Source organism: Oncorhynchus mykiss, chromosome 21, assembly GCF_013265735.2.
Source record: "Oncorhynchus mykiss isolate Arlee chromosome 21, USDA_OmykA_1.1, whole genome shotgun sequence".
NCBI lineage: Eukaryota > Metazoa > Chordata > Actinopteri > Salmoniformes > Salmonidae > Oncorhynchus > Oncorhynchus mykiss.
In genome coordinates, this window is record NC_048585.1 from 30,341,364 (window position 1) to 30,365,572 (window position 24,209).

Sequence of the window (24,209 nt, forward strand, 5' to 3'; positions counted from 1 at the left end):
GAACACTTCACTGGCTCAGATAGTATTGTGTTGCTGTACCCAACTGAACTAACACTTCCCACCAGCTCAGAATGTAAGTGGGGGATGTAATTCTCCTTATCTCACAAAGTAAATGAAGAGCGTCTGGTTTAACTGTCACACCTTGTGGTCCGGTGTGCCGGGTGATGAGGTAATAGAATACACATGAACGTGTTATCACTAGATGACTGTGTGTGTAGCATCCGTTTCACCCGTCTGAATCATACTGCAGGAAGCACCTGGCGTCTTGAATGCTATAGTCGCTTAGCCGTACTGCGACCATACATCCACTCTAATTCCAGAGCGCCACACACTCCTGAAAGTGCAGGCGCAAGTGAAAACCAAGCCCGTTGATTTATTTGTAATATTTGACGTGTTATTGTCAGCTATACGAAGTGTGCGGGGAGGGTGCCGCTATGCGCCTTTTGCCAGCCGTTGGGATGTCGATGTTTTTGTGGAGCGTTCAGATTCAGAACCGTCAAACCCGTCTGCCCTGAAAACAGATCTGTGCCCTGTGCCAACCCTGTCACTTCCATGTCTGCCACTGGGGTGAAGAGGTCACCCTATCCTTGCTGACAAGTGTGATGTGTCGATGCCTTCTCTTTGCTGTAAAACAGACTTTTCTCCTTAACGTATTTAACTCAAACATGTATGTGTATATCATAAAATGTAAATGACCACTGAACAAAAAATTGCAGGTTCGGTTTACGTGCAATTATATTAACATCCATATACTTAATCCGAGTGACGAGGAGGAATATTTAAGATGCTCTTTGAAGAGGTATGGTCTCAGATGTATTCGGAAGATGGGCAGGGACTCTGCTGTCCTAGCTTCAGGGGGAAGCTGGTTCCACCATTGCAGTGCCAGGACAGAAAAGAGCGTGGTCTGGGCTGAGGGGGAGCTGCCCTCCCGTGGGGTGGGAGGTCCAAGAGACCTGAGGTGGCAGAACGGAGTGTACTGCTTTGATGTTTGCAGAGAATGACAGGGTGTTATCCAGAGTCACGCCAAGGTTCTTTGCACGCTGGGAGGACGACACTCTGGAGTTGTCAACCGTGATAGAGAGGTCTTTGAGCGGGCAGGCCTTCCCTGGGAGGAAGAGCAGTTCCATCTTGTTGAGGTTGAGCTTGATATGACGGAGCCGAGTGACTAGGTGTATAGAGAAAAGAGGGCCAAGCCCTGGGGTACACCAGTAGAGAGAGTACAGAATGCAGACACAGATCCTCTCCACGTCACCTGGTAGGAGCGGCCTGCCAGGTAGGATGCAATCCAAGAGTGTGCAGTGCCTGAAGCGCCCAGCCCTCAGAGGGTGGAGAGGAGGATCTGATGGTTCACGGTGTCATAGGCAGTGGATAGATCTAGGAGGATGAGAGAGAGTCAGCTTTGGCCGTGTGGAGAGCCTCCATGACACAGTCTCGGTTGAGTGACCCGTCTTAAAGCCTGACTGGTTAGGATCAAGAAGGTAGTTGAGAGAGAGAACTAGAAAGTTGATCAGGGACGGCACGCTCAAGTGTTTTGGAAAGAAAACAAAAAAAGGGATACAGGTCTATAGTTTGATGTCAGATGAGTCGAGTGTTTGAGGGGAGCAACTCGGGCCATTTTGAAGTCAGAGGGGACGCAGCCAGTGGTCAGGGATGAGGGAAGTGAGGAATGGAAGGTCTCAAGAGATGGTTTGGAGAAGGGAGGAGGGGTTGAGTGGGCTGGTTGTCAGGTAGCCAGACCTCACTAGTCGAAGAAAATCATCTGGAGAGAGAGGAGAGAAAGAGTTCAAGGCATATCGTAGTTGTGTGAGGGAGACAGGCGGACTTTAGAGGCTGCGTGAATGAGTAGGAGATGTAGTCAACCTTTACTCTGCAGAGAGGGAGGAGGATTATTATATGTAACTAGGTGTCATGTATTGTCATGTTGTGTCTTGTTTCTGTCCTTTCCCTTCACCCTGTCTCCCTCTGCTGGTCGTTATTAGGTTACCTTCTCTCCCCCTCTTTCCCCCAGCTGTTCCTTGTCTCCTCCTAACTACCTCGTCACCCCTTTTCCCACCTGTTCCCTTTTTCCCTCTGATTAGTCCTCTATATCTCTCTCTGTTTTTGTTTCTGTCTTTGTCGGATTCTTGTTTGTGTTTTTCATGCCTGAACCAGACTATCGTCATGTTTGCTGCAACCTTGTCCTGTCCAGTCGGAATCTGCCGGTCCATCTGAGCCTACCTATGTTTTGTTATTAAATAAGTTCTGTTTACGTTAATTCGCTTTTGGGTCCTCATTCACGCACCGTAACAGAAGAATCCGACCAAGAATGGACCCAGCGACTTCGGATCCTCTCCACTCAGCCGTCGAGATCCAGGGAGCGATGCTAGGCAGACACGAGCAGGAATTGTCTGCTGCTCGACATGCCGTTGAGACCCTGGCCACCCAAGTCTCCAACCTCACAGAACAGGTTCACCATCTCCGCCTCGATCCACCGGCCACTTCCAGGGCTTTCGAATCTCCGGAGCCCAGAATCAATAACCCGCCGTGTTACTCTGGGGAGCCCACTGAATGCCGCTCGTTCCTCACCCAGTGTGATATTGTGTTTTCTCTCCAGCCCAACACTTACTCCAGGAGCACTGCTCGTGTCGCCTACGTCATATCTCTCCTTACTGGACGGGCTCGTGAGTGGGGCACGGCAATCTGGGAGGCAAGGGCTGAGTGTACTAACCAGTATCAGGACTTTAAGGAGGAGATGATACGGGTTTTTGATCGATCTGTTTTTGGGGAGGAGGCTTCCAGGGCCCTGTCTTCCCTATGTCAAGGTAATCGATCCATAACAGACTACTCTATTGAGTTTCGCACTCTTGCTGCCTCCAGTGGCTGGAACGAGCCGGCTTTGCTCGCTCGTTTTCTGGAGGGTCTCCGCGCAGAGGTAAAGGATGAGATTCTCTCCCGGGAGGTTCCTTCCAGCGTGGATTCCTTGATTGAACTCGCTATTCGCATTGAGCGACGGGTTGATCTTCGTCACCGAGCTCGTGGAAAGGAGCTCGCGTTCTCCGTTGCCCCCCTCTCCGCATCACTACCATCTTCCTCTGCCGGCTCGGGTGCTGAGCCTATGCAGCTGGGAGGTATCCGCATCTCGACTAAGGAGAGGGAACGGAGAATCACCAACCGCCTCTGTCTCTATTGCGGTTTTGCTGGTCATTTTGTCACTTCATGTCCAGTAAAAGCCAGAGCTCATCAGTAAGCGGAGGGCTACTGGTGAGCGCTACTACTCCTGTCCCTCCTTCAAGATCCTGCACTACCTTGTCGGTCCATCTACGCTGGACCGGTTCGTCAGCTTCCTGCAGTGCCTTAATAGACTCTGGGGCGGAGGGCTGTTTTATGGACGAGACCTGGGCTCGGGAACATGACATTCCTCTCAGACAGTTAAGGGAGTCCACGGCCTTGTTCGCCCTGGATGGTAGTCCTCTCCCCAGGATTCAGCGTGAGACGCTACCTTTAACCCTCACTGTTTCTGGTAATCATAGCGAAACCATTTCTTTTTTAATTTTTCGTTCACCTTTTACACCTGTTGTTTTGGGCCATCCCTGGCTAGTTTGTCATAATCCTTCCATTAATTGGTCTAGTAATTCTATCCTCTCCTGGAACGTCTCTTGTCATGTGAAATGTTTAATGTCTGCTATCCCTCCTGTTTCCTCTGTCTCTTCTTCACAGGAGGAGCCTGGTGATTTGACAGGGGTGCCGGAGGAATATCACGATCTGCGCACGGTGTTCAGTCGGTCCAGGGCCACCTCTCTTCCCCCACACCGGTCGTATGATTGTAGTATTGATCTCCTTCCGGGAACCACTCCCCCCCGGGGTAGTCTATACTCTCTGTCGGCTCCCGAACGTAAGGCTCTCGAAGATTATTTGTCTGTAGCTCTTGCCGCCGGTACCATAGTCCCCTCCTCCTCTCCCGCCGGAGCGGGGTTTTTTTTTGTTAAGAAGAAGGACGGGTCCCTGCGCCCCTGCATAGATTATCGAGGGCTGAATGACATAACAGTGAAGAATCGTTATCCGCTTCCTCTTATGTCTTCAGCCTTCGAGATCCTGCAGGGAGCCAGGTTTTTCACTAAGTTGGACCTTCGTAACGCTTACCATCTCGTGCGCATCAGGGAGGGGGACGAGTGGAAGACGGCGTTTAACACTCCGTTAGGGCACTTTGAATACCGGGTTCTTCCTTTCGGCCTCGCTAACGCTCCAGCTGTCTTTCAGGCATTAGTCAATGATGTCCTGAGAGACATGCTGAACATCTTTGTTTTCGTTTACCTTGACGATATCCTGATTTTTTCACCGTCACTCCAGATTCATGTTCAGCACGTTCGACGTGTCCTCCAGCGCCTTTTAGAGAATTGTCTTTTTGTGAAGGCTGAGAAGTGCTCTTTTCATGCCTCCTCCGTCACATTTCTCGGTTCTGTTATTTCCGCTGAAGGCATTAAGATGGATCCCGCTAAGGTCCAAGCTGTCGTTGATTGGCCCGTCCCTAAGTCACGCGTCGAGCTGCAGCGCTTTCTCGGCTTCGCGAACTTCTATCGTCGTTTCATCCGTAATTTCGGTCAGGTGGCAGCTCCTCTCACAGCCCTTACTTCTGTCAAGACGTGCTTTAAGTGGTCCGTTTCCGCCCAGGGAGCTTTTGATCTCCTCAAGAATCGTTTTACATCCGCACCTATCCTTGTTACACCTGACGTCACTAGACAGTTCGTTGTCGAGGTTGACGCGTCAGAGGTGGGCGTGGGAGCCATTCTTTCTCAGCGCTCCCTCTCTGACGACAAGGTCCACCCTTGCGCGTATTTTTCTCATTGCCTGTCGCCGTCGGAACGTAACTATGATGTGGGAAACCGCGAACTGCTCGCCATCCGCTTAGCCCTAGGCGAATGGCGACAGTGGTTGGAGGGGGCGACCGTTCCTTTTGTCGTTTGGACTGACCATAGGAACCTTGAGTACATCCGTTCTGCCAAACGACTTAATGCGCGTCAGGCGCGCTGGGCGCTGTTTTTCGCTCGTTTCGAGTTCGTGATTTCTTATCGTCCGGGCTCTAAGAACACCAAGCCTGATGCTTTATCTCGTCTCTTCAGTTCTTCAGTAGCCTCCACTGACCCCGAGGGGATTCTCCCTGAGGGGCGTGTTGTCGGGTTGACTGTCTGGGGAATTGAGAGGCAGGTAAAGCAAGCACTCACTCAAACTCCGTCGCCGCGCGCTTGTCCTAGAAACCTTCTTTTCGTTCCCGTTCCTACTCGTCTGGCCGTTCTTCAGTGGGCTCACTCTGCCAAGTTAGCCGGCCATCCTGGCGTTCGGGGTACGCTTGCTTCCATTCGCCAGCGTTTTTGGTGGCCCACCCGGGAGCATGACACGCGTCGCTTCGTGGCTGCTTGTTCGGTCTGCGCGCAGACTAAGTCCGGTAACTCCCCTCCTGCCGGCCGTCTCAGGCCGCTTCCCATTCCCTCTCGACCGTGGTCTCACATCGCCTTAGATTTTGTCACCGGACTGCCTTCGTCAGCGGGGAAGACTGTTATTCTTACGGTTGTCGACAGGTTCTCTAAGGCGGCTCATTTTATTCCCCTTGCTAAGCTTCCTTCTGCTAAAGAGACGGCACAAATCATCATCGAGAATGTTTTCAGAATTCATGGCCTTCCGTCAGACGTCGTTTCGGACAGAGGTCCGCAATTCACGTCTCAATTTTGGAGGGAGTTTTGCCGTTTGATTGGGGCTTCCGTCAGTCTCTCTTCCGGCTTTCACCCCCAGTCTAACGGTCAAGCAGAACGGGCCAATCAGACTATTGGTCGCATCTTACGCAGTCTTTCTTTTCGCAACCCTGCGTCTTGGTCAGAACAGCTCCCCTGGGCAGAATACGCCCACAACTCGCTTCCTTCGTCTGCGACCGGGCTATCTCCTTTTCAGAGTAGCCTCGGGTACCAGCCTCCGCTGTTCTCATCTCAGTTCGCCGAGTCCAGCGTCCCCTCCGCTCAGGCTTTTGTCCAACGTTGCGAGCGCACCTGGAAGAGGGTCAGGTCTGCACTTTGCCGTTATAGGGCGCAGACTGTGAGAGCTGCTAATAAGCGAAGAACTAAGAGTCCTAGATATTGTCGCGGTCAGAGAGTTTGGCTCTCCACTCAGAACCTTCCCCTTAAGACCGCTTCTCGCAAGTTGACCCCGCGGTTCATTGGTCCGTTCCGTATTTCTCGGATCATTAATCCTGTCGCAGTGCGACTTCTTCTTCCGCGATATCTTCGTCGCGTCCACCCGGTCATCCATGTCTCCTGTGTCAAGCCCGTTCTTCGCGCCCCCGCTCGTCTTCCCCCCCCCCCCCCCCCCCATCCTTGTCGAGGGCGCACCCATCTACAGGGTCCGTAGGATTTTGGACATGCGTCCTCGGGGCCGTGGTCATCAGTACCTAGTAGATTGGGAGGGGTACGGTCCTGAGGAGAGGAGTTGGGTTCCCTCTCGGGACGTGCTGGACCGTGCGCTGATCGATGATTTCCTCCGTTGCCGCCAGGTTTCCTCCTCGAGTGCGCCAGGAGGCGCTCGGTGAGTGGGGGGGTACTGTCATGTATTGTCATGTTGTGTCTTGTTTCTGTCCTTTCCCTTCACCCTGTCTCCCTCTGCTGGTCGTTATTAGGTTACCTTCTCTCCCCCTCTTTCCCCCAGCTGTTCCTTGTCTCCTCCTAACTACCTCGTCACCCCTTTTCCCACCTGTTCCCTTTTTCCCTCTGATTAGTCCTCTATATCTCTCTCTGTTTTTGTTTCTGTCTTTGTCGGATTCTTGTTTGTGTTTTTCATGCCTGAACCAGACTATCGTCATGTTTGCTGCAACCTTGTCCTGTCCTGTCGGAATCTGCCGGTCCATCTGAGCCTACCTATGTTTTGTTATTAAATAAGTTCTGTTTACGTTAATTCGCTTTTGGGTCCTCATTCACGCACCGTAACACTAGGCAAGTCAGTTAAGAACAAATTCTTATTTACAATGACAGCCTAGGAACAGTGGGTTAACTGCCTTGTTCAGGGGTAGAATGACAGAGTTTTACCTTGTCAGCTCAGGGATTCGATCTAGCGACCTTTCGGTTCCTGGTTTAATGCTCTAACCACTAGGCTACCTGCCGATTAAGGAGAGAGGAGAAGGAGGAGAGTAGGGTCGAAGAGGCATAATCAGGAGACAGGAGGGAGAATGATTTAGCAGATGGGAGAGAGAACATAGGATAGAAGAGGAGAGGAGAGAGAAGTGAGAGAGCGAGCGAAGATTGTGACGGAGCATGAGCATCTGGGTAGGGGCTGAGCGGTTAGGGTTAGAGGAAAGGGAGGCGGAAAAAGAAGTAAAGTAATCAGAGACCTGGAGAGGGGTTGCAGTGAGATTAGTACGCAAACAGCCTCTAGTAAAGATGAGGTCAAGCATATTGCCTGCCTTGTGAGTTGGAGGGGATTGAGAAAGGGCGAGGTGAAACGAGGTAAGGATGGGAAAGAAACTAATCGATGGCAGACGTTGGGAGGTGGAAGTTGCCAAGTACGAAGAGCGGTGAGCCATCATCAGGAAAGGAGCTCATCAGGATGTCAATCTCATTGAGGAAATCTCCAAGGGCACCTGGTGGGCGATAGATGACAATAATGTGAAGCTTGAGTGGCAGTGACAGCATGGAATTCAAATGAGGAGACGGACAGGTGAGAGAGGGAGGAAAGAGAAAATCTCCACTTAGAAATGAGCAGACCTGTGCCACCACCGCGACAGTCAGATGCTCTCGGACTATGAGGAAACAGTCAGATGAAGGAAGAACAGCTGGAGTAGCAGTGTTCTCTGGGGGGGGATCCAGTTCTCCATCACGGCCCAAAAAAGTCACGGGACTGAAAGGCAGCATAAGCGAAGATGATTGGCAGTTCCAAATGCTGCCAGGGAAGCCAGAATATCACATGGGTTGCGCGCGCAGGGGACACTAAATTAGAAGGATTGCGGCCAAGGGGTGGGGAGCGTCTGTAAAAGTCTACAGGGAGAGGTCCGAACAGATATGGAAAACACACACATAGTTGACAAAGCTACAAAAGAGTACAAAGTTGATTAGTCTGTAAACAACTAGGTAAGATACTCAAGTGAGAGAGTGGTGTGGCACCTTCCTCAAACAACTCGGGAGAAGCGTCTTTGTTTCGTCGACGGTAAGCCGCTGCTAAGAAGCCAGGGGAGACTGAAGAATTAACAATACTTGCTCATTGTCTAGCAGAGGTGGAGAATACACCTCCTCGTACTAATTGCTGACTGCCCTAGGAGAGGTGAAACCGCTCCCCCTCCAATACAGCCACTGATTACCAAAACAAGACACAGATTGCCCTGCCATTGCTCTGCCCCTTGATCCTGGTTGATGTGTCAACAACTATCTGAAAATGATGAGCAGTCAGCAGTTCACACACCAAGTAGACCACTGGGAAGACAGGCACCACTTAAAGTAGATGGCCCCAGCTGGCATTAAGACAGTACTAGACCACAACAGACAAAGATAAAAAAAAAGGTGTATTTCTCACTCCTGGTAGTATCAGGAATCCTCTAGCTATAGAATGAAGCAAGTGATTAATGTTTTTATACTTGGAAAATATAATCAACCCAACACTAGATGAGTATGCCTGTTATTTCCACTGGTAAAAAGAAGGAAACCTATATCCAGAGTGCAACATTCTTTCTGCTTGAACCACTCTGTTCGCCCTCCTGCAGGAGAGATGAGGAATGACCTTTACATGACGCTGGAGAAAGGAGAGTTTGAGAAAGGAGGGAAGAGCGTTGCCAGGAACGTGGAGATCACGGTCTATGTGCTGGACATCGAAGGCCAGGTCATGAAGGTAAGATCATCCATTCCTTACGGTTTTTCATATTACAGGCATGATTGTGTTCTCTTCGTTGTACCTGGTTCAATCAGACTGAACGAGGCAAATGTTGTCTAATGCTGAAGGCCTATATGGGTACAGATGAACAGGTATTGGTTGTGTGATTTATCTATCTGCCTCAGCTAGATGTGAGATGAGGATGGGTTTTGGCACATGGTGTTGGTCATTGGTAGGGTACTAGTTTTCTCTGTAAAACACTGTGGTTTCCTGATCAGACAGGATGCTGCAGCCATACGCAGAAAATAGATTTGATTCTGCTGCTGCTAGAGCTCACCTCTGCATGCAACCCTGTCACTCTCTCAGTCAGAGCGAGAGACTGAGATTGCTGTGCGTGTGTGTGTCCTGCAATCTCCCTCCTCCTCTCTCCATCTCTTGCTTTCATCTCCACTGCCTATTAACGCCGCTCTCGCCCCACTCTCTCCTCACTCCTCTGCCCTCTCTTATCTACCCCTCCGCTCTTTCCTCTTTCCTCTCCCCCTTATCCCTCCCCTCCCTCCCTACCTCCCTCCCTCCCTTCTCTCCCTACCTCCCTCTCCCCTCTCTTTATCCTCCTCCGTCTTTCTCTCCCCCCTCTCTCTCTCCTCCAGAGTTATGTAGCGGCTGGTTCAGGGGAGCCTGGTGGGGATGAGTACCACTCCTTTGTGCTCTACCACAACAACAGTCCCCGCTGGGCTGAGCAGATCAAACTACCCATCCCTGTGGACATGTTCAGGGGCGCGCACGTCCGCTTTGAGTTCAGACACTGCTCCAGTAAGACACTACTCCAACACTACTCTGGGATAATGTATTGTGTGTGGGGGGGTAAGAGGGCTGTGTGTGTGTGTGTGTGTGCGTTTGTCTGTTTCGTTGTCTGTGCCTCTGCGTGTGTTTCTGTGCGTGTATCTGCCTGTGTGCGTGTGTGTGTGTGGACTCCAATATATACTACTGACATTGGGAATGTAGTCAGAGGGGACTCTTATCTCTCTAAAGGAACTTTTAATTTGGGCAGCACAGCCAGTGATATTATGGTTGTGGTGTGTTTGCTGTTAACTAGGTGCTCTTTTAGCCCACTATAGAGGCTAGCCTGCCAAGAGAATAGATGACATACACAACTGAAGCACAAGTCAAAAAAACATTACAACAACTTTACCCACACCGCCGCCGCCACCTACTGTATCTCACACACATCTAATGCTAATATCTTACATTTGGTGGCGGCTCCAGTGATTGCAGTTTTAGAGGTTCTACTTGTTTTCTATGGTAACATCTATCTGTTGAGACTGTGGGGTCAGTGTTGCCAACTATTTGTCATTGAGAACCGCTATTTGCTCCTTGATTTGTCGCTAGAAGTCCCTAGATGACGTTATTCCGTTGCCACGACGATGTCACAGCACAAATTTACCTTGCTGCGGCACATCTACGGTCCCCGATGTAGTGTTTTCCCCCGCTCTCACACCTGTGCTTCTCTGCCTGTGTGGAGGGGCCTGAAAACTCTATAAAATATAGCGCTAAATTAGCAACACTGTGTGGGGCAGAAGCCGTAAGGTCAGAGGTCACAGTTGGGTCAGAGGTCAGGGGGGAGATTTAAAAAGATCTGTGGGCGTACTTAGATTGAAGAGAGTTGCAGCAGAGGCACCACGATGTGATTTCAATAGACATAATATGTACATAAACCTTTCAATTGACATTAGCATCGGACTGTCATGATATTGTAAGCTTATGAAGTATGCAGGGAGGGTGCCACTGTACAGTACAGTGTGACTCAGCTATTCACAAACGTGTGGAAAATAATCAATAAATAAAATTATCTCCCGTAGTACACTCATTATATTTTAACTTCAAGACAAAAGCCGTTTCTGCTAGCTAGCTCATAATGTTAGCATATAAAAAATGAAGGGTTACCCCTCCCATATGAATATACTATCTTACAGCATTAGAACAAGCCAGGCTTCAATTTTATCAAGATCATATAAATCATCAAATTGCAACTGACAATGTGAGTAATTCACTGGGGAGTGGACATCAGCTGTTTAACGTGACTCAGTGCAGCCAGCCAGGCAGAGTTGACCTCTTTTGTTGCTTCTTAAAGCTATGACAACCATTTCTAAATGACATAGGCTGTTACTGCAATTTAAGTTAACTCAACAAAACAAGTTTCAAATATAAGGATATGTCTATGTCTATATATTTCAGCTGTTTCAAAAACATTGCTCTGCTGTTACGATGTTTACTGTAGGAGTGTTAGGCTCAACGAGACAATTCTATGTACACTGCCCTGCTTGGAGGGGGGACTAATATCAGACGAATGTCGCGCGCTACCTCCTACGGTTAGTGGTCGAGACGTGAGCATTTCACAGCTTTACATTACAGTAATTAGTCTAGTCTCTGCCCCCCCCCGATACTTCTCGAGAATCTCCTTAAACTTTCAAAAAAGGGCCTGTGCCTCAGAATCTCCTCATATTCCTCTTCCAGGCCTGTAGTTGAACGAGTCTCAGTATGTCACCCTCTCCCACGACACCGAGGAACAATTCCCACCTGACGACCACTCCCTGCTCTGACACTCGCGGGTGTTGTTTTTAAACCCGCTACCGTAATAAAGGCACCATTTTCCCTCACTTCCTCCAAGGCTCCTAACACAGCGATAGAGCTTCCAGGTTGAATGGATGCATAACACAGGAGACTGCTGAGGGGAGGATGGCTCAAAATAATGTCTGGAATGGAGTGAATTGGAATGCTATCCTCCCCAATTAAGGTGCCACCAGCCACATGTGATGCGTACGTCTTGCACTCTATAGCATAGCTGTCTGATTGTAGAGTACTAGACAGTAGCGGTGATAGTGTTTCCTGATAGTGACGTTGGATGTGTGCGGTGTTCCACAGCGAAAGACAAAGGGGAGAAGAAGCTGTTTGGCTACTCCTTCGTTCATCTGATGCAGGAGGACGGACGGACATTGCCGGACGGCACCCACGAGCTCATCATTCATAAGGTACTGTACACACACACGCGCGCGCGCGCACACACACATACAATCACTTCTCACCTTTCCACCATGATAGTCGTCACTTAGGTAGGCGTTTCACATTAGCGGCGGATGAGTCGATCCACACTGTTTCATGTAAAGCTCTGTGAGACCTTGAGGAAAAAAAAGCGCTGTAATAAGCCAGTCCCATTACCATGATTGATTGTGGCTGCTTGGCTCCAGAGCGGTGGCCAGGTGAGTCAGATGCTTCAGCAATGAGTAGGCTAGCAGGATGATGAGTTATATCTGTTTATGTAATGTCCACTAACCATGAGACATGGGCAGAGCTGTGTGTGTGTGTGTGTGTGTGTGTGTGTGTGTGTGTGTGTGTGTGTGTGTGTGTGTGTGTGTGTGTGTGTGTGTGTGTGTGTGTGGGGAGGGGGAGGGGGGGTATTTTCTGTCCTCACGCATGCCCAAATACACACGCGCACACACACACACACACACACACACACACATCACATGCTCACACTGCTATTTCCCGCTGATACTTTTCCAGTTTATACTCTGTCATAAACAGGCGCTAAGTAAGCTCTCCACTTAACCCAAAAGCAAACAGCATTTAAACCAACCCTCAGGCATAGCCAATTAAACACAGCTCTGTGTTATGGGGCCTGTTGCCTGTTTTGGGGTGTAGCTCTGGGTAATTGTAGGTTGAGATCGACAGGGCTAGGGAACATAAGCTGCAGAGACAGAGATTACAGAGCACACAATAGTTCTCTGCAGGCTAGCAAGGAGCTGTTCTGCGAGACGGGCAAGGCTAGTTAGCACTGAGGCTGTGGTTTAAGAGAGCGATAGGAAGGGGTACAGAGCACTGTAGGTGCTAGGTAGTGTTATAAAAAGAAAGGCATAGTAAGAGAGCATACACAGGTTGTGGATAGTCTGAACTCTTCGGAGACAGAGAATGAGACACAAGCAGGGGTAAAGAGGTTTTGGCCTGAAAGAGAGACAATATAATCCAAGGTACTGCAGAGAGACAGACAGGTTGTAGGTTGTCTAGACCAGTGGTTCCCAAACTTGTTGTAGTCCCGTACCCCTTCAATTATTCAACCTCCAGCTGCGTACCTCCTCTAGCACCAGGGTTAGCACACTCTCAAATGCTGTTTTTTTTCATCATTGTAAGCCTGCCACACACACACTATACAATACATTTATTAAACATAAGAATGAGTTTGAGTTTTTGTCACAACCCGGCTCGTGGGAAGTGACAAAGAGCTCTAATAGGACCAGGGCACAAATAATAATATAATAATAATCAATAGTTTTGCTCTTTATTTAACCATCTTACATATAAAACCTTATTTGTTCATTGAAATTTGTGAATAACTCACCACAGGTTAATGAGAAGGGTGTGCATGAAAGGATGCACATAATTCTGCAATGTTGGGTTGTATTGGAGAGTCTTAAATAATTTTCCATACACAGTTCGTGCCTGTATTTCGTTTTCATGCTAGTGAGGGCCGAGAATCCACTCAAATCAAATCAAATCAAATGTTATTGGTCACATACACATGGTTAGCAGATGTTAATGCGAGTGTAGCGAAATGCTTGTGCTTCTAGTTACGACCGTGCAGTAATATCTAACAAGTAATCTAGTAATTTCACAACAACTACCTTATACACACAAGTGTAAAGGAATGAATAAGAATATGTACATATAAATATATGGATGAGCGATGGTCGTGTGGCATAGGCAAGATGCAGTAGATGGTATAGAGTACAGTATATACATATGAGATGAGTAATGTCGGGTATGTAAACATTATATAAAGTGGCATTGTTTAAGTGACTAGTGATACATTTATTACATGCAAATGTTAATTATAAAACACGCTAGAGATTGAGTCAGTATGTTGGCAGAAGCCACTCAATGTTAGTGATGGCTGTTTAACATCTGATGGCCTTGAGATAGAAGCTGTTTTTCAGTCTCTCGGTCCCAGCTTTGATGCACCTGTACTGACCTCGCCTTCTGGATGATAACGGGGTGAACAGGCAGTGGCTCGGGTGCTTGTTGTCCTTGATGATCTTTTTGGCCTTCCTGTGACATCGGGTGCTGTAGGTGTCCTGGAGGGCAGGTAGTTTGCCCTCGGTGATGCGTTGTGCAGACCTCACTACCCTCTAGAGAGCCTTACGGTTGGTTGTGTTGCTGTACCAGGCGGTGATACAGCCCGACAGGATGCTCTCAATTGTGCATCTGTAACCTTCTTCACCACGCTGTCTGTGTGGGTGGACCATTTCAGTTTGTCCGTGATGTGTACGCCGAGGAACTTAAAACTCTCCACCTTCTCCACTACTGTCCCGTCGATGTGGATAGGGGGCTGCTCCCTCTCTGTTTCTTGAAGTCCACAATCATCTCCTTTGTTTTTTACGTTGAGTGTGAGGTTATTTTCCTGACACCACACTCCGAGGGCCCTCACCTCCTCCCTGTAGACCGTCTCGTCGTTGTTGGTAATCAAGCTTACCACTGTAGTGTCGCCTGCAAACTTAATGATTGAGTTGGAGGCGTGCATGGCCACGCAGTCATGGGTGAACAGGGAGTAGTGGAGAGGGCTGAGAACACACCCATGTGGGGCCACAGTGTTGAGGATCAACGGGGTGGAGATGTTGTTTCCTACCCTCACCACCTGGGGGCGGCTCGTCAGAAAGTCCAGGACCCAGTTGCACAGGGCGGGGTCGAAACCCAGGGTCTCAAACCTGTTGATGCCAGGAGTTCCTCTAGAGGAACACCTCCCCCCCGTTCAGCTCAAACCGTGGCGCATGGAACGCAAAAATATTCTTAGAAATATTTAACCTCCACACATTAACAAGTCCAATAGCTCAAATGAAAGATAAACACCTTGTTCATCTACCCAGCATGTCAGATTTTTTAAATGTTTTACGGCGAAAACACACCACATTATATTAGACCACCACCGAAACCAAGACAAGCGGCAGCCATTTTGTCCCAGAAAATATAAAATTATAAAAGCAGGATTAAAAAATAAATCGCTCACTAACCTTTTGAAAATCTTCATCAGATGACAGTGATAGGACATGTTACACAGTACATTTTTTTTTTTCAATAATATGCCATATATATCCATAAATGTCCATTTACAATGTGCTCATGTTCAGAAATTACTCAAAAATGCCCGCAGGAAATCTAGGTAGCTCGGCAAGATAACGTAAATAGACATCATAAACTTTGGCTAAATATACATGTTCTACATATAGTTAGAAAGATACACTGCTTCTTTATGCAACCGCTTTGGTACATTTATTTTTAACGTTACAGAAATCGCACACTATTCAATTTGCTGAGACGGCGCTCAGATATAAGCTACATTTCTCCGTAATGTTGGAGTCAACAGAAACACAGATTTAAGCATAAATATTCCCTTACCTTCGATGGTCTTCGTTCAGAATGTTCTGGAAGGGTTCATACTTACCCAATACATCGTTTGGTTTCAAGTCTTGCGTCTTTGTATTAGCTACAGCTAATAACATCAGCTGAAATGCACCCAAAACGTCCTCTGGTCCGGAAACGTTGCGCATCAAAACTTCAAAATTACATATTATATGTCGACTAAACAGGTCAAACTAAGTGCAGAAGCAAGCTTTATGATGTTTTTAACACACAAAACAAATTTCAATTCAACCGGGCATCGTTTGCTCTTCCCAGGAGTGCTGGAACAAAGGAATGGCTGTGACCAATTCGCGCCCTAACGCACAGGTTTTTTTCTCGCGGCACTTACTCAAATCACTCCCATAGGGCCAATTCTCGCGATTTGAACGATTGAACGCTCTACAGAAAGAGGACATCTAGTGGAAGAGATGGAAAGTGTCCCCAGATCCATAAGTGGTCGGGAAGGGTGGGGGCCATGACGTCAAAGTTGCTCCAACTTTCATGACCACAAAAACTAGTTTGGAAGAATGCATGCCCTGTGAGTTCTGCTATACTTACAGACATAATTCCAACGGTTTTAGAAGCTTTAGAGTGTTTTCTATCCAATAATAATTATTATATGCATATATTAGCAATTTTTGAGAATTTTTTTTTCAGTTTACTAGGGGTACCCAATTTCTCCAAAGGGGGCGTAAATCTGCCATGCCCTCAAAAGGTTAATGATGAGTTTGGAGGGTACTATGGTGTTAAATGCTGAGCTGTAATCGATGAACTGCATTCTTACATAGGTATTGCTCTTGTCCAGATGGGTTAGGGCAGTGTGGTTGCGATTGCGTCTTCTGTGGACCTATTGGGTGGGTAAGCAAATTGGAGTGGGTCTACGTTGTCAGGTAGGGTGGAGGTGCTATGCTCCTTGACTATTCTCTCAAAGCACTTCATGATGACGGAAGTGAGTGCTACGGGGCGATAGTCATTCAGCTCAGTTACCTTAGCTTTCTTGGGAACAGGAACAATGGTGGCCCTCTTGAAGCATGTGGGAACACCAGACTGGGATAATGATTGATTGAATATGTCCGTAAACACACCAGCCAGCTGGTCCACACATGCTCTGAGGACGTGGCTAGGGAGGACTTCTGGTCTGGGCAGCTTTGCGAGGGTTAACATGTTTAAATGTTTTACTCATGTTGGCTGCGATGATGGAGAGCCTGCATGTTTTGGTAGCGGGCCGTGTCAGTGGCACTGTATTGTCCTGAAAGCGAGCAAAGAAGTTGTTTAATTTGTCTGGGAGCAAGACATCGGTGTCTGTGATGGGGCTGGTTTTCTTTTTGTAGTCCGTGATTGACTGTAGACCCTGCCACATACGTCTCTTGTCTGAGCCGTTGAATTGCGACTCTACTTTGTCTCTATACTGACGCTTAGCTTGCTTGATTGAATTGCGGAGGGAATAGCTACACTGTTTGTATTCGGTCATGTTTCCGGTCGCCTTGCCATGATTAAAAGCAGTGGTTCCCATTTTTGCAAGAATGCTGCCATCAATCTACAGTTTCTGGTTGGGGAAGGATTTAATAGTCACCGTGGCCACATCACCGATGCACTTGCTAATAAACTCGCTCACCGAATCAGAGTGTACATCAATGTTATTGTCCGATGCTATCCGGAACATATCCCAGTCCACGTGTTCGAAGCAATCTTGAAGCGTGGAGATTGGTCGGACCAGCGTTGAACAGACTTGAGCACGGGCCTTTCCTGTTTAAGTTTCTGTCAATAGACTAGGAGCAACAAAATAGAGTCGTGGTCAGAGTTTCCAAAAGGAGGGCGAGGGAGGGCTTTGTATGCGTCGCGGAAATTAGAGTAGCAATGATCCAGAGTATTGCCAGCCCGGGTCGCGCATTCGATATGCTGATACAATTTAGGGAGCCTTGTTTTCAGATTAGCCTTGTTAAAATCACCAGCTACAATAAATGCAGCCTCAGGATATGTGGTTTCCAGTTTACATAGAGTCAAATGAAGTTCTTTCAGGGCCGTCGAGGTGTCTGCTTGGAGGGGGGCTGTGATTAGAATTGAAGAGAATTCTCTTGGTAGATAATGTGGTCGGCATTTGATCGTAGGGAATTCTAGGTCAGGTGTACAAAAGGACTTGAGTTCCTGTATGTTGTTATGATCACACCACGACTCGTTAATCATAAGGCATACACCCCCGCCCTTCTTCTTACCAGAGAGATGTTTGTTTCTGTCGGCGCAATGCGTGAAGAAACCGGGTGGCTGTACCGAGTCTGATAACGTATCCCGAGTGAGCCATGTTTCCGTGAAACAAAGAATTTTACAATCTCTGATGTCTCTCTAGAAGGCAACCCTTGCTCGAATTTTGTCTACCTTGTTGTCAAGAGACTGGACATTGGCGAGTAGTATACTCAGAAGCGGTGGGCGGTGTGCCCGTCTACAGAGCCTGACCAGAAGACTGATCCGTCTGCCCCTTCTACGGCGCCGTTGTTTTGGGTCGCCTACTGGGATCCGATCCATTGTCCTGTGTGGTGGTCCAAACAGAGGATCCGATTCGGGAAAGTCATATTCCTGGTCGTAATGTTGGTAAGTTGACGTTGCTCTTATATCCAATAGTTCTTCCGGCTGTATGTAATAAGACTTAAGATTTCCTGGGGTAACAGTGTAAGAAGTAATACGTGAAAAAACTAAATTCTGCTTAGTTTCCTAAGAACGCGAAGCAAGGCGTCCAAACTTTGCAACCACGTACATAGGTATGTTGTTGCAAAGGGCATCAGTGTCTTAACAGCATGATTTGCCAAGGCAGGATACTCTGAGTGCATCCCATTCCAGAAATCTGGCAGTGGCTTCTGATTTAAATACAATTTTCACAGAACCGCTTGTTGTAATTTCGATAAGGCTCTCTTGTTCAGATATCGGTAAGTGGACTGGAGGCAGGGCATGAAAGGGATAACGAATCCAGTTGTTTGTGTCATCCGTTTCGGGAAAGTACCTGCATAATTGCGCACCCAACTCACTCAGCTATATCACATTTGACATTGTCCGTAAGCTTGAATTCATTTGCACACAAAAAAATCATACAATGATGGAAAAAGCTGTGTGTTGTCCTTGTTAATGCAGACAGAGAATAGCTCCAAATTCTTAATCATAGCCTTAATTCTGTCCTGCACATCCTGCACATATAGTTGCGGAGAGCACCTGTAATCCTAGATTCAGATCATTCAGGCGAGTAAAAATATCACCCAGATAGGCCAGTCGTGTGAGAAACTCATCATCATGCAAGCGGTCAGACAAGTGAAAATGATGGTCAGTAAAGAAAACTTTAAGCTCGTCTCTCAGTTAAAAAAACGTATCAATTTCCCCTTGATAACCAACGCACTTCTTTCTGTATGTTGTAAAAGCGTTACATGGTTACATTTGGTATTTGGTATTTTATTAGGATCCCCATTAGCTGTTGCAAAAGCAGCAGCTACTCTTCCTGGGGTCCAACACAAAACATGAAACATAATACAGAATGACATACAGAACATCATTAGACAAGAACAGCTGATGGTTTCATTTTATTCCCTTGGCAGCAAGAGCCTCTCGGTGGATGCTGCAGTGTACCGAAGTGGCGTCGGGAGCAACTGCTTTCACACGCGTTACCACTCCACTATGTCTCCCTGTCATGGCTTTTGCGCCATCAGTACAGATACCAACATGAGCAGCAGCTACGTTTGGCTACATAAGGATAATGTGGATAATAAGGATAAGGATAATGGTTAATGTGATTGGATGTTAATTATTTGACATTGTGTTGTTATTTCGCTGAACACTAGATGGTTTACTGTAATTAGATTTTTGGCAGTGAAACGAGGCTACTCAGGCGAGAAAAAACCTCACCCAAATGTATAGCCCCGTTGGAAAATCTAAATGGACTATTTGAAAATGTGAAGAAAACAAGACAGACAGACAGACAGAGCACAGAGGAGTCAAGTCAGTGGGAGAACCATTATGCAATCAAGCAGCCTCTCCTGGTTCTGGGCTTTGCTCTCTGCTGCCCTTTCCTATTCCTGCTCACCACCTCATTAAGAAGACTCCCACTGCTAATAGGTCATTTCCCCTCACACAGGAGAAACAGAGAGATTAAGAACACCTTGGACTGGCTTCAGATGCAGTCTCTAGTCTAACCTGTCTGCAAACAGAAAGGGATAGTCTACAGATGGACCGCTTTGCACAGTTTTAGCTGCCTTGAAATGTGTGTAAAAGTGCTAGAATTCACAATAAATACAGCTGCTTTTGTAGCCTTGCTCTTTGAAGTGCTTACGTGTGTCTCCCCTTTTGAGACAGCCGGTTCTCTGTAGGGTTTTAAGGAAATTGCATTTGATGCCTCTTAAGAATATTCTTGTGTTGTTTTCCATTGGTGTGAAAAAATCCACTTTACTGTCAGATAGAAGTCAGGACAAAAGCTGGAAGAAATTGGCATGGCCTCGTTCCTCATCTCCAAAATAGGGAAGAGGAATTCAGCACTAACCACGTGTAAGCATCAGAGTGGGAATAGCCTACCTGAACTGTTGTTCAGAGCATATTTAAACACTAGCTTCAAAATGCTTTCCAATCTGTGCTGATATGTTAGAAAGCATGGCTAAAACCATTGAAAGTTAGAGAATTGGAAAATGCACAGTCCTTACTTTATAGGGTCCCCAGCCCTTTGCAATGTTTCACTGAAACAAAGATATTGTTGTAGTTTGAATGATGATGAAGATAATAACACATTCAATTCCCCAATACTGTAGCCGTTTTCTCCAGTCTCCTGTAGTGGCACTAACCCAGTACTGTATCTCTGCTCCTTTCAGTGTGAGGAAAATGCTAACCTCCAGGACTCTAGCCGTTACCTCAAGCTGCCCTTCTCCAAAGCCAATCTGCCCGGCAACAACCAGGCTGTGAAAGGCACCAAGGAATCCTTTTGGATCACCTCCTTCCTCTGCTCCACTAAACTCACACAGAATGGTAAGGGTGGAAGTCAAAGTATTAGAGCTTGCTCCTGCACGGTAGACCTACACCCGAACCAGTAGACCGACACCTTTCCTGCACCACTGTAGGCCTGCTCCAACTTTCTATGGCTCTATTATCCAGCGGCAGATTACTTACTAGTGTAAAGTGTATCCTTCAGTCTGGATAGTGGATAATCGGTCTGATTCTGATTCTGACTCGTCCGGAGTCGTTGTCTTGTCTTGAATATTACTGTAGTATTGCTGAATTCTCAAACAGTCTACCACTCAGTGTAAATATTCTGAAACGTAAGCTGCACAAAGTGATTTGAGGCATTGTGCAAGGAATATATCTAGTTTATTGCCTGCGGAAATACAGCTACTTCCTCACATCCAGAAATACAGGTACTTCCTCACATCCAGAAATACAGGTACTTCCTCACATCCAGAAATACAGGTACTTCCTCACATCCAGAAATACAGGTACTTCCTCACTTCCAGAAATACAGGTACTTCCTCACATCCAGAAATACAGGTACTTCCTCACATCCAGAAATACAGGTACTTCCTCACATCCAGAAATACCTCACATCCAGAAATACAGGTACTTCCTCACATCCAGAAATACAGGTACTTCCTCACATCCAGAAATACAGGTACTTCCTCACATCCAGAAATACAGGTACTTCCTCACATACAGAAGTACAGGTACTTCCTCACATACAGGAATACAGGTACTTCCTCACATACCGAAGTACAGGTACTTCCTCACATACCGAAATACAGGTACTTCCTCACATCCAAAAATACAGGTACTTCCTCACATCCAGAAATACAGGTACTTCCTCACATCCAGAAATACAGGTACTTCCTCACATCCAGAAATACAGGTACTTCCTCTCTTCCAGAAATACAGGTACTTCCTCACATCCAGAAATACAGGTACTTCCCCACATCCAGAAATACAGGTACTTCCTCACATCCAGAAATACAGGTACTTCCTCACATCCAGAAATACAGGTACTTCCTCACATCCAGAAATACAGGTACTTCCTCACATCCAGAAATACAGGTACTTCCTCACATACAGAAGTACAGGTACTTCCTCACATACAGGAATACAGGTACTTCCTCACATACCGAAGTACAGGTACTTCCTCACATACCGAAATACAGGTACTTCCTCACATCCAAAAATACAGGTATTTCCTCACATCCAGAAATACAGGTACTTCCTCACATCCAGAAATACAGGTACTTCCTCACATCCAGAAATACAGGTACTTCCTCACATACAGACATACAGGTACTTCCTCACATCCAGAAATACAGGTACTTCCTCACATCCAGAAATACAGGTACTTCCTCACAATCAGAAATACAGGTACTTCCTCACATCCAGAAATACAGGTACTTCCTCACATACAGAAATACAGGTACTTCCTCACATACAGAAATACAGGTACTTCCTCACATACAGAAATACAGGTACTTCCTGAAGTGCAGTTGAAGACAGACTGAGTCCTTTATTCTTTAACCTATTTTATTAATACATTCTGGGGAATTTAACACTTGGAAAATTGCTTTATGTTTAAAGCTCACTACATTATGAGCGGTCATCATCATTTTGAATTCGTGGATTGTTTGAATGTAAATGTGTTGTCTTATTATATACTTGAAATAGAATAGAATAGAATAGAATTCCTGCAAAGCAGGAAATGTATTTGAGTGTAAACATTTTTGCTGCAGGATTATTTTCCTGCTGTAGCAAACTGGCTCAAATTAACATCCTATATCTGTATGTTTCTCTCTGTGTGTGTGTGTGTGTCTAGGTCTCGGGAACCAAGAGTAGACAGTCTCTCACTACATGTCTATGAGCTAACTGAGGTTGTCCATGATGTAACGGTGGTTGTTTCTCTTCATGTGTCCCTGTAGGTGACATGTTAGACCTGCTGAAGTGGAGAGCCCACCCAGAGAAGATCAATGACAGCCTGTCAAAGCTGAAAGAGATCGATGGCTCTGAGATAGTCAAGGTACCGCCCCTCCCCGGGCCCTCGTATTTTCACCCGGATTGGTTCAGGATCATGTCACTCAAAGAATGTCCTGTATAGATTGGCCTTTTTTTGTGTTTGACTTCAAAAAGTCTCCTAGATGTCTTTTATAGATGTATCATAGGATTTTTCATCCACATGATCTCGTAGATATTCACTCTTTTGTATATCTATCACTCTATCGCTCCCTCACCAGTTTTTACAGGACACACTTGATACACTCTTTGGGATCTTGGACGAGAGTTCCCAGAGGTATGGGCTGAAGGTGTTTGACTGCCTGGTAAGTGGCTACTGCTTCTGTGGTCTTCTATTTCCTAGCATATTGTTTTCTCCCTCCCTGACAGCTAATCATTGGTTGATTCTAAACACTGCTGGTTGGAGCCAGGATTTGGGTGTCATGACGGCAGAACTAATTGTGTGTGTGTGTGTGCGCATGTGTCGGGAAGTAGACCAAGCCTCATTAGAAAAGAAGGCCTGTGCCCAATAGTGGGATACTGCGGTCAGAGAGAAAAAGTGCAATGATGCATGGTAGACACAGACAAACACACACTGGAAGCTTGAGCCAATGGATGTGCTTAATACTGTAACTCTTCACAGCCTTCGCTGATCAATCCCAGACAGTCATGCTGCATCGCTCTAATATAGAGCTGAGGGATTGATCTGCTTGCAGTTGACTCGGTTCAATCAATCAATCATGCACGCACACACACGCACCACACACACACACACACACACACACACACACACACACACACACACACACACACACACACACACACACACACACACACAGACTCATCTCTGCTCTGTTCTCCTTTATCATGTGAGGCAATCATGTGAGATGAATCTGTACAAACTAGGCCAGTTTGTGTCACATAGGAGGCGAGGTTGAATAAATAGGTTGTTTGCTGTTGGCTAAGTAAAGAGCGTTGCAATTTGTGGAAAGCATGAAATGGTGTGTGACTGAGTCATTTCCTTGACTCTTTCAGGTCCACATCATTAACCTGCTACAGGACAGCAAGTTCCAGCATTTCAAGCCCGTCATGGATACCTACATCGAGAGTCACTTTGCTGGAGCCTTGTCTTACAGGTGTGTTTCTCTCTTTCTCCTCCTAGGGTGCATTGTGGTTGTTTTATGGTTGTCCTATGGTAATACCCACGGTATACTACCTGATAATAATGGTGGGCTGCAAAGGTGCTTCAGTGGTGTGGATGAGTCACCTGTGGCGCCCTCCTAATTATAAATTAGGATCATGTGTCCTCAATATCTCACGTTGATTTGGCCCTGCAAATCCACTCACTGTTCCTCGTACGCTGTGCTGTCACCTCAAACTCACAATGTGACACGCTCACGCTGTTCTGCCCTCACTACCTGCTAAGCTCTCACACTACCCATTTCTCACTAACACCCCTCTCCTGCCAGGCTCACAGCTAAAGCTCTCACCTCTCGCTTACCTAAAATAAACTCAATAAACTCATTTAGAGAAAGAGTGTTGCCTGCCTCTGGAATCATAGTCTACGGTGGTTTAGTTGAGTTCAGTGATTTTCAGTAGATTATAAAACTGTATGTAAATTATATATGTGGACACCCCTTCAAATTAGTGGATTCGGCTATTTCAGCCACACCTGTTGCTGACAGGGGTATAAAATCGAGCACACGGCCATGCAATCGCCATAGACAAACATTGGCAGTAGAGTGGCCTTACTGAATGGCTCAGTGGCTTTCAATGTGGCACTGTCATAGGATGCCACCTTTCCAACAAGTCAGTTTGTCAACTTTCTGCCCTGCTGGAGCTGACCCGGTGAACTGTAAGTGCTGTTATTGTGAAGTGGAAACGTCTAGGAGCAACAATGGCTCAGCCGCAAAGTGGAGCTCACAGAAGCTCAAGCAGAAGCTCACAGAATGGGACCCGGGAGTGGTGAAGCG

At 46.9% G+C, this 24,209-nt stretch overlaps 1 protein-coding gene across 5 annotated transcripts in view; it reads left to right on the forward strand.

The window, feature by feature from the left end:
• Positions 1 to 24,209, forward strand: part of LOC110500216 (dedicator of cytokinesis protein 4) — a 146,183-nt gene that overhangs the window by 77,265 nt on the left and 44,709 nt on the right. For all 5 annotated transcript variants that reach the window (XM_036957600.1, XM_036957603.1, XM_036957602.1 and 2 more), the window contains exons 14-20: positions 8,708 to 8,832; positions 9,465 to 9,627; positions 11,737 to 11,843; positions 20,097 to 20,250; positions 22,167 to 22,264; positions 22,479 to 22,562; positions 23,272 to 23,372. In XM_036957600.1, coding sequence (XP_036813495.1) covers positions 8,708 to 8,832; positions 9,465 to 9,627; positions 11,737 to 11,843; positions 20,097 to 20,250; positions 22,167 to 22,264; positions 22,479 to 22,562; positions 23,272 to 23,372 — 832 coding nt within the window. The remainder of the gene's footprint in view (positions 1 to 8,707; positions 8,833 to 9,464; positions 9,628 to 11,736; positions 11,844 to 20,096; positions 20,251 to 22,166; positions 22,265 to 22,478; positions 22,563 to 23,271; positions 23,373 to 24,209) is intronic.